The sequence below is a fragment of the Archocentrus centrarchus genome, chromosome 13, assembly GCF_007364275.1.
Source record: "Archocentrus centrarchus isolate MPI-CPG fArcCen1 chromosome 13, fArcCen1, whole genome shotgun sequence".
NCBI lineage: Eukaryota > Metazoa > Chordata > Actinopteri > Cichliformes > Cichlidae > Archocentrus > Archocentrus centrarchus.
In genome coordinates this window covers 41,457,480-41,472,215 of record NC_044358.1, presented here as the reverse complement: position 1 = coordinate 41,472,215, position 14,736 = coordinate 41,457,480, and the positions used below count along the sequence as shown (strand labels likewise).

Sequence of the window (14,736 nt, the reverse complement as noted above, 5' to 3'; positions counted from 1 at the left end):
TGTTTTAGGCAGCAAAACTTCGTGGTTTGTTTTGGTTAAAAATACTCTTTCCCAAAGTTGACCACATGTTATAAAGCAAACTTCTCCTCATGCTTGGTTTACAGTGGTGTTCAGTCGTGAGACAGAGATGATCTGGCCGTCACATTTTAGACATTAAGGGGCTTCTATAGCAGTATAGTAGGCAACCCTGCAGGTTGATGAATGACCCTAAAGGGCTACCAGGTTACTCAAAAGTAAGACAAAGGGGTCCTGACCAAGCATCTGTATGATGAGTTGGGAGTAGGACCGTCCTGTTCGTCTGAGTCTCAGTCATTATTGTGTTAGTGTGACTCTGTTAGCACTGTTAATGATTTAGACTTGAGGCATCAAAAGAGCTACATTAGTTTCACATGTCAGTGACAATTATTGAAGTGTGTACACATTTTCAATCACTGAAAAGCACAGAATAGTGTCACATCATTTTTCATCTATCGCTTCAGGGACCATGTGCATACCCATGGTGTATAGGTGATGAATTACACTGTGTACAGTTTTGTTGATAAGTAAGGAAACCCACTGGCAGCACTGTGCTTTTAAATTATGCACTTTTCCCATCAAATATATCCAATGGTTCTCAGCATCATATCGGGTGTGATATATATATATTTTTTTAAATACACATAGCTCTGTAATGAAATAACTTCTCTTGGCTATGAAGTACCACAAATGTGGTCCCAAAATGCAACACTTTGGTTCCTTAAGTAACAGCAGACATCAGACTTGCCTTGAGGAACTTAACAAAAAGTGTGAAATTAGTAACAGAGGAGGCATGCTGGGAGTGTTTTTTTTTGTTTTTTTTTCCCATTTGATAGCGTAAAATTTGAACCCCAAGGCTTGTATTTCTCACCATGACACCACAGTGTTTGTGTGGAGCTGCATGGTGGCAAAAAAAACCACAGAAACTGTAACACACAGGAGGAACTTTAGTTTGAGATGAATTACCAAACTCATTTCTTCGAGTGTAATAATGAAACAGATTAATCAAACAGAAATGTGCCTGTTTCACATGTGTATAGAAGAAGAACAGCTCATTAAATGCTGTGATTGTCTTTGAGGCAACAGCTACAGAGCTGCTCAGCACGCCTGCATTCTGGCTGTTTAAAAGTTCCATTGATCGTCCCTATGCGGTGCTCCATTAATGGTCACAAAATAGAAAAACTTCCTAAAGTCATCACTGCTACACCCCTGTTCTCATTTTAGGGAAATTTGAATGTCCTTATTGATTCACCACAGCATGTTGCATTATTTCAGAGAAATTATATGTTTTTATTAATCCTCATCATAGCCATAGACAGTACGATAGAACAACACAGCGGGTTTTATGAGACTCCCCACAAATTATTCCCTGTTTGTACGGGTGTAGTATTAAGTGTGTGTGTGTGGGTGGGTGGGGGGGGGTCTATCCTTATTAATTATGGTTGCTTGTGCAAATGCAACATTTAAAATGGCAACAAAAAATTAACAGGCATGTTTCAACAAGCACCATTATACACTGTCTGGCCAAAAAAAAAGTCCAAAAAGAAAGGTCACACACTAATATTTTCGTTGGACTGCCTTTAGCTTTGATTACAGCATGCATTCACTGTGGCATTGTTTCGATAAGCTTCTGCAAGGTCACAAGATTTATTTCCATCCAGTGTTGCATTAATTTTTCACAAAGATCTTGCAGTGATGATGGCAGATTCTGACCACCACGCAAAGTCTTCTCCAACATATCTCAAAGATTCTCAATGGGGTTGAGGTCTGGACTCTGTGGTGGCCAATCCATATGTGAAAATGATGTCTCATGCTCCCCGAACCACTCTTTCACAATTCAAGCCTGATGAATCCTGGCATTGTCATCTTGGAATATGCCCGTGCCATCAGGGAAGAAAAAAATCAATTGATGGAATAACCTGGTCATTCAGTATATTCAGGTAGTCAGCTGACCTCATTCTTTGAGCACATAATGTTGCTGAACCTAGACCTGACCAACTGCAGTAACCCCAGATCATAGCACTGCCCCCACAGGCTTGTACAGTAGGCACTAGGCATGATGGGTGCATCACTTCACCTGCCTCTCTTCTTACCCTGATGCGCCCATCACTCTGGAACAGGGTAAATCTGGACTCATCAGACCACATGACCTTCTTCCCTTGCTCCAGAGTCCAATCTTTTATGCTCCCTAGCAAATTGAAGCCTTTTTTTCCAGTTAGCCTCATTGATTAGTGGTTTTCTTAAGGCTACACAGCTGTTCAGTCCCAATCCCTTGAGTTTCCTTCGCACTGTGTGTGTGGAAATGCTCTGACTTTCACTATTAAACATAGCCCTGAGTGCTACTGTTGTTTTTCTTTGATTTGATTTCACCAAACGTTTAAGTGATTGCCGATCACGAGCATTCAGGATTTTTTTCCGGCCACATTTCTTCCTCGAAGACGATTGGTCCCCACAATCTTTCTAGTTTTTAATAATGCGTTGGACAGTTCTTAACGCAATTTTAGTAGTTTCTGCAATCTCCTTAGATGTTTTCTCTGCTTGATGCATGCCAATGATTTGACCCTTCTCAAACAGACTGACATCTTTTCCACAACCACGCGATGTCTTTCAACATGGTGGTTTAAGAAATGAGAAGACACTCATTGCACCAGTTGGGGTTAAATAACTTGTTGCCAGCTGAAAGATAATTGCCCATGCAGTAATTTTCCAATAGGATGCTCGTACCTATTTGCTTAGTTAAATCCAGGTGACGAAATTTTTTTTGACCAGGCAGTGTATGACAATCACAGAATAGTTCAGTTATAATTTATTTGATTTCCAATCAGGTGGCGTGTAATGCTCATATATTAGGTGTTGAGTTTTGATTAAACTTGAATTCCCTAAGCTTATTTTAGCTCAGCTGGTTCAAAGAAAAAAGTTGAGTTATTGTCATAGCCTTGGTGTTAGCGGCATCTGTTTTACAAAACCTTTAAACATTGGCCATAACTCAAGAACTATGTGACCTAGGATGTTCAAATTCACACCATAGATGTGTCTGTAAATCTCAGACGAGTTCAAATCTCGGCACCCTTGACCTGAAGGTAAATGTCAAAGTTCAAGTTTTCTGAAAATCATGTTAATGCCATAAGTAATAAAGTTATCTAGGATGTTCAAATTCACACCATAGATACAGCAACTAAAATTCTTGGAAGATTTCGAATCTCGGCGACCTTGACCTGAAGGTAAAGGTCAGAGGTCAAGTTTTATGAAAATCTTGTGGCCATAATGTCCCAAGAACGATCTCAACTAGGATGTTCAAACTTACACATAGATGCATACTGTGCAAGCCAGACCCATCACCCAACACACACTTGTTCACTGACTTTATTGTAACAGCACTTTGATGACCCCCAGATTGTGCTTAGATCAGCTGGTTATTGTGTTTGTGGCATTGCAAACACGTGTTGGCAATAGTGAGTTAGATCTGGAGTTATATCTGTTGGAGAAACTATGCAACATCAACACTTATAACATGGTTATAGGTTGTTTCTCCTGCTTCTAGTTTTAAAATGTTCATTTGTCAGCTATTATAAATGCTGATACTAATAGACTACTGGTAATAAGTTGGACTTGTTTCCAGTGGGTGTTGGACTCCACCAGGGCTGCCTTTTATCACCAATTGTGTTCATAATTTTTATGAACAGAATTTCTAGTCGTGTGAAGCAGCAGGTATGACAATTCGCACCTCCAAGTCTGAGGCCATGATCCTTAGCCAGAAAAGGGTGATGTGCCCACTCCGGGTTAAGGACGGGTTGCTGCCACAAGTGGGCTTTAAGCATGCATTTCTGCTTTAACATTGGGCATTTTTACTTGGCAGTCTTTGGGGATTGACTTACTTGTAGAGTCTTAAGTGGCCACTAGAGGAACTGCAGTTTGGTAGTGTTACCCTTTTTTAGTTGTTTTCCCTGCAGATATAGTGCACTCAAACACATAATGTGTTGCTTTTTGTATTTATTTGAGCTGAAGACAATTTTAAACATGCCATATACTGTTAATGTAAAATATCCGCTTCCATTAATGCACTCACACTAAAAAGAAAAAGAAAAAAACATGTATTTTAAACATTTTTCATGAAGTACATTGGGAACCAATATGCATATTAAAGCAGGTCGAATGATCCTAGGTGTTGTTCGGTGTTCTCTGCCATTTATGGCTTTTGTAGTGATGCACCTATAATGTGTATTTTTTGTGGTCATGTTAACAAAAATGTGACCCACATATGAAACCAAACATGGGCCCTTGGTTTTAGCAGTAACACTTCAGTTTCTGAAGAGACGTAAAAATCTGTGGCTTAAATGTGAAACTGTTTAGCCATCTGGCAAGTCAGATATATTGTAAAGTATAACCAATTTGGGTATTATTATAACCTCAGGGGAAAAATTGGGTGCAAGGATTTTTTAGTGGTCCCATATTGAATGTTCAAAGAAGTCCTACCATTAATTAATCCTTCAGTCTTAAATATGATCAATTGATCTGTATTAATTGGTTATGTACCACAGGCTTTTAAGGTGGCAGTAGTTAAACTGTTAATTAAACATCACTTGACCCAGCTGTCTTAGCTAATTATAGGCCAATCTCCAACCTTACTTTTATCTCAGAAATTCTTGAAAGAGTAGTTGTAAAACACGTAATTGATCATCCCAGGAGGAATGGTTTATTTGAAGAGTTTCAGTTGGATTTCAGAATTAATCACAGTACAGAAACCATATTAGTGAAGGCTACAAATGATCTTCTTGTGGATTCCGACAGTGGACACATCTCTGCTTGTCCTATTAGACCTCAGTGTAGCATTCAGTACTGTTGACCATAGTATTTTACCATATATTTTACAGAGGTTAGAGCATGCCATACTGTGCTGCAGTGGTTTGAATCATATTTATCTAATAGACTCCAATTTGTTCATGTAAATGGGAAGTCTTCATAATCAACCTTAGTGTGTGAAGGAGTTCCACAGGGATCTGTTCTAGGACCAATTTTATATACATTATACATGCTTCCCTAAGGCAGTATAATTAGAAAGCACTGCATACATTTTCATTGCTATGCAGATAATACCCAGCTTTATCTATCCATGAGGCCAGATGAAACACACCAATTAGATAAACTGCAGGAATGTCTTAAAGACATTAAGGCCTGGATGACCTCTAATTTCCTGCTTCTAAATTCAGATAAAAGTGAAGTTATTTTCCTCAGCCCTATAAACCTTAGAAACATGGTTTCTAACCAGATATTTACTTTGGTTGGTATTACTTTGGACTCCAATAACACTGTGAGGAATCTTGAAGTCATTTTTGATTAGGATATATCCTTCAATATACATATTAAACAAATAAATTAGGACTGCTTTCTTGCATTTACGTAATATCTCTAAAATTAGAAACATCCTGTCTCAGAGTGATGCTGAAAAACTAATTCATGCATTTATTACTTCTAGGCTGGACTATTCTAATTCATTACTGCCAGGTTGTCCTAAAAGCTCCCTGAAAAGCCTTGAGCTGATCCAAAATGCTGCAGCTAGAGTACTGACAGGGACTAGAAAGAGAGAGAAGATTTCTCCCAGATTGGCTTCTCTTCACTGACTTCCTGTTAAATCCAGAATAGAATTTAAAATCCTTCTCACCTAAAAGCTCTTGAATCATCAGATACTAGATATTAGACAGTATCTAGTATAAAGACAGTTGAAACAGTATACTGTCAGTGTAGGATATGGAAATCAGATAAGATGGCTCAAGAAATACTGAGTTACATATTGTTGAATTCAATTGTGTAAATCCACAAGGGGCAGTAAACCTCAGAACCGCAGCACATGTCAGCTGATCACAGCCTGCACACAATGAAAATCTACTGGAGCTCACAATAGAAATTATTGTGAGTTGTGATTCTTTTCCCCATGCTGAGCCACTACAACCAATCTTAGGGTCTTCCCACCTGCTGAATCCCACTGTAACCCCTGACTGTACTCATTTTTTGTTTAGTTGATGAGGCAGGGTCACCCATCTACAATGTAGGTAATAGCAAATGGAACTTTTTCTTTTAAATCTCTTTCTTTTTCTCTCATGTTCAGCATAAGTGTTTGAACTGAGTGCATTCATTAGAATTATAATTTAGATTGAAATAAAGTTTGTATTCTCATGTAATAATATTGTTTTATTATTACATTAATATAGCATGAGGTTTGGTTAGCGTGGCACAAAAATAGCTGGTAGAAGCATCTTCCAAAGAGCTACTTTTACTTTCTCACTTTGAGTACATTTCAGAGTCCGTACTTTTTCACTTTTACTTGAGTAAAAATATTGAGTCAGTACTTCAACTTTTACCAGAGTATTTTTAACACAAGTATCTGTACTTCTACTTAAGTACAGAATGTCTGTACTTTTGCAGAGTGTTTCTTCTTCACTCACCTCTTTTCACTCTGTGTTTATACACCACTCTGCATTTAATCATTAGTTATTGTTAATCACAGCATGTCTTTTGTCCTGTCTCTCTCCCATCACCCCCAACCGATCATGGCAGATGACTGCCCCTCCCTGAGCCTGGTTCTGCTGGAGGTTTCTTCCTGTTAAAGGGGAGTTTTTCCTTCCCACTGTCACCAAGTGCCTGCTCATAAAGGATTGTTTTGATTTGGGGGTTTTCTCTGTAATTATTATATGGTCTTATCTTACAATATAAAGCACCTTGAGGCACCTGTTTGTTGTGATTTGGTGCTATATAAACAAAATTGAACTGAATCGAATTTTATGTAAAATTTTATGTCCTATCTATACTTTTAAATTAAAATTTTAATTTTCTTTGGAGACCAGTCAATCTTCCAGTGGTCCTCATCTGTCACTGTCTGTTGTAACTTAATAAAGTATAATGATTTGTTGAGTGCACCCATGAGTTGCATGTTGTATGGTCAATACTGAGACAGATGGTGCATTATTAGTGCAGTGAGGTTTTGGATGCGTTAAGTGGGCCTAGAAGCATATTGGTCATTATTGTCTTGCAGTGACACAATTAGTTATGAACTCCTGTTGCATACACACGAGTGTGAGCATTTAACTAAGCCTGCAGGCTTGTTTTCCCCATCATCAGGAGTTATTAACATTCAGCAGTGTATACATGCACAGAGCAGAGGGCTTTGTGGATCACAGCGCTGCTCTCTGAGTCTGTCAAGGCTCTGCAGAACTGAGCAGGAATATGGACAGACAACTTTATCCAATTTTTGTTCCCTTTCCTATTACTTCTGAGTTATACCCCCACGGCAGAAGAGAGATCAGCTTATTACTTCTCCCCATCCAACAGCTCTTCTCTCACACTTCTTCTACTCTTTGTTTCTGGCTATCTTCCAACCTCCATTTCACACTCTTTGTCCATCTCTGCAACTTCTCCAAAACCCTCCTCCCATTGTTGTATCTCTGTTATCTGTCCACACCTCCCCTCATCACCCTCTCCCCTCCATCCTTCTATCTAGGCGGTGAAATATTGATGCAGGGTAAATGACATCAGTAGTCTGTTTCAGAGAAATGATTTTGCCTAGTCTCTCAGTGTCTCCTCGCTGTTTTTCTCATTATTGCCCCCCCCCACCCCACTCTTGTGTCTTTGTAATGCTATCGTGCTTTGTTTATGTTGGCTTGGAGGGTAGTTATTTTATTTTATTTTTTAACAGGTCACGTCTCTGTCCTTAATTCTTTATGCTTATACAGGAGAGAGTCCTGGGAGAAAAGACAAGTTGCATTAAAGTGTTTGTGTCTTCTTTCCCTGTTGCCCTAATGCTGTTCTGTGTGTGCATGCATGTAACGAGTCCTCTACCTAAACTGAATTCTGACTAGTTATTTGACAGTTCACACTCCACTGCTTCAGTCTCAGAGAATGAGAGAAAACAAGGCAGCGAGCGACAGCCAGACATGAGGAAACTGGTCAGAACCTACTTTTGTTGTGTAATGCATGCACATAATGCCAGCTGCACACTTTGAAAACAATTTGAGAAAATAATTGTGACAGATGAGCAAACCAAATGGCAAAAATGTCTGCATTTGCACTACTGTATATAGATGGGTGCAAAGAAAAGTGTGACTGATTTGAGAGGAATAATTTGATGTCAGCAGTTTTACCAAGCTGGGGAAAAAAGCAGGATTTCACAAGTGGTTTGACGTGTTTATCCAACATTATTATGAAAAATAACTCCAAAATTTCACAATTATCAGTGATATAAGGAGATAATGATCTAAGTTGGTGTGGCATCTGGAGCCTCCAACTGCCAAGACCAATTACATGCATCTTAGTGTTTCTGGCATCCAGCTGCACAAAACTTGGGGACATTTCATTATAAAAGATGGTGCTGTTATTTTCTCCCTATTGTTCAGAACTCTGAATTGAAATATAGCTTAGCTAAAATGGTAACTGATGGTTTGGGTTTTAGGCGCTGGTTGCACCAGCTGTTTGTAGCTTCACATTTAGCCCAGTTATTATAACATAACTTTCTACTACATTGAGATTTACACAGGAAAATTGAAGGGGATAATATGAAATATCAATTATCTTTAGAAATTTTGGCCATTTTTGAATTACTTTTAACCGAAAAAGTACCACACCTTATAGAATACCAATGACACTATATTTACCAAATAATGTCGATTAGGATTGCGTCATTGGATATTTCTCATTCTCTACAGTGTGAATACCACTCCTTCTCAGAAATGTATTTTCTCATGTATGTATTTTTTAAACAAATAAAATCATTCCAGTTTTGCTAGTATTTTTGTTTTTTTATTTATTTTTTTTACGTTTCAGCTTATAAAACCTCTTTAACTTGCTGTTCACATTTTTGATGGGTTTTAATCGTACAATGTTCATGTCCTTGCATTTGATTTTCACATTGCTGACAGGAAACAATGAGTTTCATCAAATGGACTGGACTGAAATGGAATATTAATTCAACTCTAAATACAAGAGTGGAAAGCCAGTCCATAACAATGATAAGTATGTAAAAGTATAGAAAAATAGCAATTACACAACTAAAAAGTACTTTCAGCTGTTCCCTTACTCACAAGGGATCACCACAGCAAGTAACGCCACATGTTTGATGTGACTTATGCGCCTAAGCAAATATAACAGACAGATGGCTACTGTTAGTTTGTTCATCTAAAAGGCTGAAGATAATTAGGCAGAGGTTGCCTAATTGAAAACCATAACAGCAAAAATGCTAAAGCAACAAAAACAAACCCAAAGCAATGTAGATTTGGTTCACATGGTAAATGGACTAGTTCTTATATAGCACTTTTCTGTCTGAGCACTCAAAGCGCTTATACAACACATTTACCCCATTCACACAAGCACTTCCATGATTAACTAAGTGCTTTTATTATCTAACATTCACACTCCAACACTTGCGTCGGAGAGCAATTTGGGGTTAAGTATCTTGCCCAAGGATACACTGGCATGCAGCCTGGAGTAGCCAGGAATCGAACCACCGACCCATCCAACATAAACAAGTAGTTTGGTAAGATACTAGTTTTGAACTTTCTCATACCAGCTGATTGTGACAAGAAGCTAGTAAAGGACTTTAAAACAAATCCTTTGATCGATTTATGAATTTCTGATGCAATCCAATCTGACTGAGGTGGCAAGAAAGAAGTGTGTTATTAGATACTAAAACAGTGGCAACTGGTGTGTAGCTGTAGGAATTGTAGTCCCCAAAGATGTCACAGAAAACCTGGTTTTAGAAACTGAACTCAGACCAACCCAGGCCCAAAGAGTCTGGAAAGACATAATGATTAACTTCATTAAACACGAGGTTGGCTCTAAAGGACTAAGAGAAATCATGAGTTTGGCTGATAATGGTGCACAAATCAGAATGAACATTCTTATTGTTGTAACAATCTCTGTCTGCCTGAAATGGTCATGACATAAAACGGACAGAGATTACAGTATGGGACACATTCTTTTCTCAAATTTTGAAACAGGGCAGAAATTATTAAAGTCATTAGGGTCAAGTGTTAGTCCTTTCAGAATGGGTTCAACAGTAGCAAGTTCTTTGTATTACAAAGACACTGACTCCATTAAAATTGTCCTTCAGGTATCTGATAGGAAGAATATTCCGGGGACAGGATGAAGTTTTCATTTCCTGAATAATTTCAGACAACACTGCAGGGAGAGTGAACTTATCTAGCGAAAATGAGTGTGACATGCTGGCTGTAATTTGTTTTGAGGGTGAACTGATTTGATGTTTGATAGCAGGGAGATTCAATGTGAGAATTCTGTGCTGTTTTTATTCAATAGAAAAGCTGTATCTTCCTTAGGATTTACTCATTCCCTTTTCACAACTTCCCAATGGTCGTGTCACTGTGTCATGCCACAGTATCATTATTGTTCCACTGTAGTTTGAACAAAATCATTAATGATGTTACTTCACAATTGGGTTAAACTCTTTGCAATCTAATCAGATACACAGATAAGGCAGTAATGGAATTTGAAAGCAGTAAACTAAGTGGGCATCAGCAGCAAGGAAGTCAACAGTGTGGACATGAGTGATAAGCAAATATAGTTGCAATGTTTCCCTATCGCACTATTCAGTGTGGTCCAGTTGGAGAAACCGCAGACATCACTACATTGAGTATAAACTCAACCAATAAAACTTTATAGCACCTTTTATAATCAGTGTGCCACTCGGAACAGCCATTCAGAGGACAGAAAGCAGCAGGGCCCTAATGAAAGCCCCAGTCCAAAGACCAGAGACCCACAGCAGAGCTGCACAAGAGTTTAATCTTACCTGATAGCCACTAATTGAGAAGTGAATTGTAAAAGTATAAAAAGATTAAAAATTGTAATAACATGACTGTATAATAACACATGGCTTAGGCTGTATGTAAAAGATGGCCATAGTCACCATGAACTCATGCTGGTTTGTAAATTTCAGAGCCTTGAGTTTGGCATTTTGGCCATCTTGTTTTTCTTGAAACCAAGCAAGAAAATATCTGGTACATATTTAGGCCAAAAAATGTAAACATTGTTAAGTGACAACAACAAGAACACAAGAGAACAAAACAGCACCAGACACATATTTAATTTTGTTGGGGGGGGGGGGGGGGCTGGAGCCTTTCCCAGCTGTCAGCTGTCATCCCAGCTATGATGAGAAGTACATGACCTTACAAAAGTACACGACAAAACTGCAGCTATCTTTCACAGAAAGCACCCCTAAATTCTTCATATTTTTAGCCTCAATATGAAATTTTAAATAGGTGAGTAATCACCACCTGTACAAGGTTTCTGCTTGGTTAAAGATTTTCTGATATATTGCTAGTTAGAGCCTGACTGATCTTTAATGTTTTTTCTTTCTTTTTTTCAAATTTATCAACTGTTCTTAATGCCAATGCTGATAAATCAGCAAATGGTTAATACTGGATGATAATATTGTCCTGATGATAGAGCAGTTGGGCTCCATTGCTACTGTTAGATTTCCTCTGCCACACCAATTAATCAGAGCTGAATAGTTTTACTTAATAGCCATGTGAGCCAGAACCATGATTTTAGTAATGGCAGCAATGTCAGCAGAATCTAGACTCAGCTGTTACAACTCATAGGTATTTGTGGTGTTGGGCCTGATACTGTTTTTGGTAACTTTTGTACAACAGTTCGGTAAATGTAGTTACATTTCTTCACTCTCCTGTTGTGGATGGTTCCACTGACCGGTGGTAGTAAAGTTGGCTGCTGTAGGAGGAGGAAGGGAAAGGACAAAAGACCCTTTCAATTTTTGTTTGAACAAATCTGCAGCACTGCAGGCGATGTAGTTTCATCAGCCTATTGTCAGCAGTCTCAGTGCCTCTCACATGTCTCTGCACCCTCACTCACACGCGCACTCGCATGCCCATTCAAATCTCATTTGAATATGCCCACGCACTTTCTCTAAATTTACTGTCAGGATCACGGAGACTCACAAACTTTACTCTCCCACTTCATTCATACACACATGCACTTCTGCAAAATTGCAAAGATTTGCTCTCTTAATAGAGCAGCTAATCTTTCTAAAAGCTCCTGTTTGGCATGCACAGGCCCACCTATTTGTGATTCTCAAAAAATAAACAAATAACCTCTCCCATCTTCCAGGATTTTTACATTTCACCCCTCAAACAAGAGATGATTTCATCAAGCTTATAATAAGGGCTGGATCAGGTGACCCTGAACCCTTCCTTAGTTATACTGCAATAAGGCTAGGCTACTGGGGGGTTCCCATGATGCACTGAGGATTTCTTTTTCACTCACCTCTTTTCACTCTGTGTATGCATCACTCTACAATTAATCATTAGAAAATTTTAATCTCTACACAGCATATCTTGTCCCGTTTCCCTCCCCTCACCTCCAATCGGTTGTGGCAGATAGCTGCCCCTGAGCCTGATCCTGCAGAGGTTTCTTCCTGTTAAAAGGGATTTTTTTCTTCCCACTATTGCCAAATGCTTGCTCATAGGGAATCGTTTTGATTGTCCGGTTTTCTCTGTATTATTGTATAGTTTTTGCCTTACAGTATAAAGCACCTTAAGGCAACCGTTTGTTGTGATTTGGCACTATGTAAATTGAATTGAACAACAATGTCTTGGTGACATTCAGAGTGCCCTTGTGCTGTGTGACAAGCAGAATGATCAGTGAGACAGAAGAGCTAAAGTGCTGTAGTTGCATCTGTGTGTTTGTTTTTTCTCATAAACTCCAGGCACGTCTGGCCTCTGCTTGCATAATGCTACAGTAGGGCATCTCTTTCTACCCCACGGCAACAGTTGCTAGGGTTACAACAGGTCGGCCACCACGGCGATGAGGATAAATGAGCTCAGAGTTCCCATCAGCCCCTGGGTCACACTCACCCTGCCTTTCTTTATCTCTCTCACACATATGTGCTGCATCCAGTCCTGTGAAAGTAAATACCTGTACTCAAGCACATGACTAAACACTTTGAAATTGTATTTCACAGCCCATCACCTACACACACAGATGGTTACACACCCTGCAGTAATGCACCCTCACACTTGGTTGTAAATTTCCCTTACTGAAACCTCTGTAGTATTCTTGGTTCATCTCTGCAAAGGAGAGGGTTGCTAGTTTGACTCCAGCTCATCAAACCGCATCTGCAGCATCCGCCTGTCAGTTCAGAGCCGTGAGCTCTGAGCACGCCGCCAATCCATCATTATAATGATCATCTGCTCTGACATCTCATACATCACATCCCCCGCACTCATTAAATGTACTGTAGTCGCTCCTTTAGTCACTCATCCCACTTCTGTCCATCTGTCTCGAGACAGCGGCGCAGTACAACACTTATGATGTGATGCATGGGCGATTATGTGTCATTTAGCCTTCTGTGCACAGATGTAGTGAAGAGGGTACACTTGAAAAGTACAAGTGAATGTTTATTGAGGTAATAACCCGCTGAGGGCCATTGTTTATCTACCATTTGTTTACCTTTGTGTGGCTGTGTATTTGTTGCATACACACTGGATTTTTTCATGTGCACTGATTATCTTTGCTCCCTGTACTGACTGTTGTTCTGTTGTCTCATCTACAGGATGATGGAGATGTGGAAGATGACATGACCATTGGAGAGGTAAGAAGAAAATCCATTCATACAACAGATATATTGCCCACACACTCAGTACAACCAATGAGAGGAGAGCACAAGCTGTTTGTCAAATTAGAAGAATTGTCCTTGATTATATCATAGTGTTGCAGGGATATAGCCAGAGGAAGTTCACGGCCTGGTAGAATCGAAGTATCGGACAACCGTATTGTATAGTAGGTCCCCTTTAAAGATGCTGATCTTAGCCAGGTAGCTGATGCTACTGACATTTTTTTTTTTTTTTTTTACAGAATGTGATTGTAAGTGCAGTCATGTGACCCAGTGACCACAGGACAATTAAACTGTTCCAAAATAAACCCAAAAATCTGTTGTAAAAAACAAATCATTACAGATGTGGACAAAATTTTTGGTATGCTTCTGTAAAGGAAAGCAAATCCCACAAAGATCACTGAAATAACTTGAAAATGACAAAAGTAATAATAAATTAAAAAAAGTACTAGAAATTAACTATCGGACATTGCTTTTGAATTATGGCTTTAATGAAAAAATCTAATGAAACTGGGCTGGACAAAAATGATGGTACACTTAACTTAATATTTTGTTGCACAACCCTTTGAGGCAATCAAGTCATTTCTGTAACTCTCAGTGAGACTTCTGCACCTGTCGACAGGTATTTTGGCCTGTTCCGCATGAGCAAACTGCTCCAGCTCTCTCAGATTTGAAGAGTGACTTCTCCAGACTGTATGTTTCAGCTCCTTCCACAGATGTTCAATAAGATTTAGATCAGGGTTCATAGAAGGCCACTTCAGAATAGTCCAATGTTTTGTTCTTGTTCCTGGGTGTTTTTAGCTGTGTGGGTCATTATCCTTTTGAAGGACCAATGAGACAAAGCTTTTGGACACTGGGCAGCACATTTCGCTCCAAAATCCCTTGATAGTAGTGAGATTTCATTGTATCCCATTGTACCCTGAACAGATTCAAGACCCCCTGTGCCAGATGCAGCAAACAGCCCCAAAACTTCAGCCAGTTTCATTAGTTTGTTGTTTATTTGTTTGTTTGTTTTTTAAATAATTCTATTGAACCACAATTCAACAGCAATGTCTGATTTTCATTAGTTAATTTTCAGTAACATTTTATTTATT

The 14,736-nt window shown here is 39.0% G+C and overlaps 1 protein-coding gene across 1 annotated transcript in view; it reads left to right on the top strand.

The window, feature by feature from the left end:
• Positions 1–14,736, top strand: part of clcn2b (chloride channel, voltage-sensitive 2b) — a 197,950-nt gene that overhangs the window by 169,705 nt on the left and 13,509 nt on the right. The window contains exon 21 of the mRNA XM_030744507.1: positions 13,583–13,621. Within this exon, the coding sequence (XP_030600367.1) occupies positions 13,583–13,621 (39 nt within the window). The remainder of the gene's footprint in view (positions 1–13,582; positions 13,622–14,736) is intronic.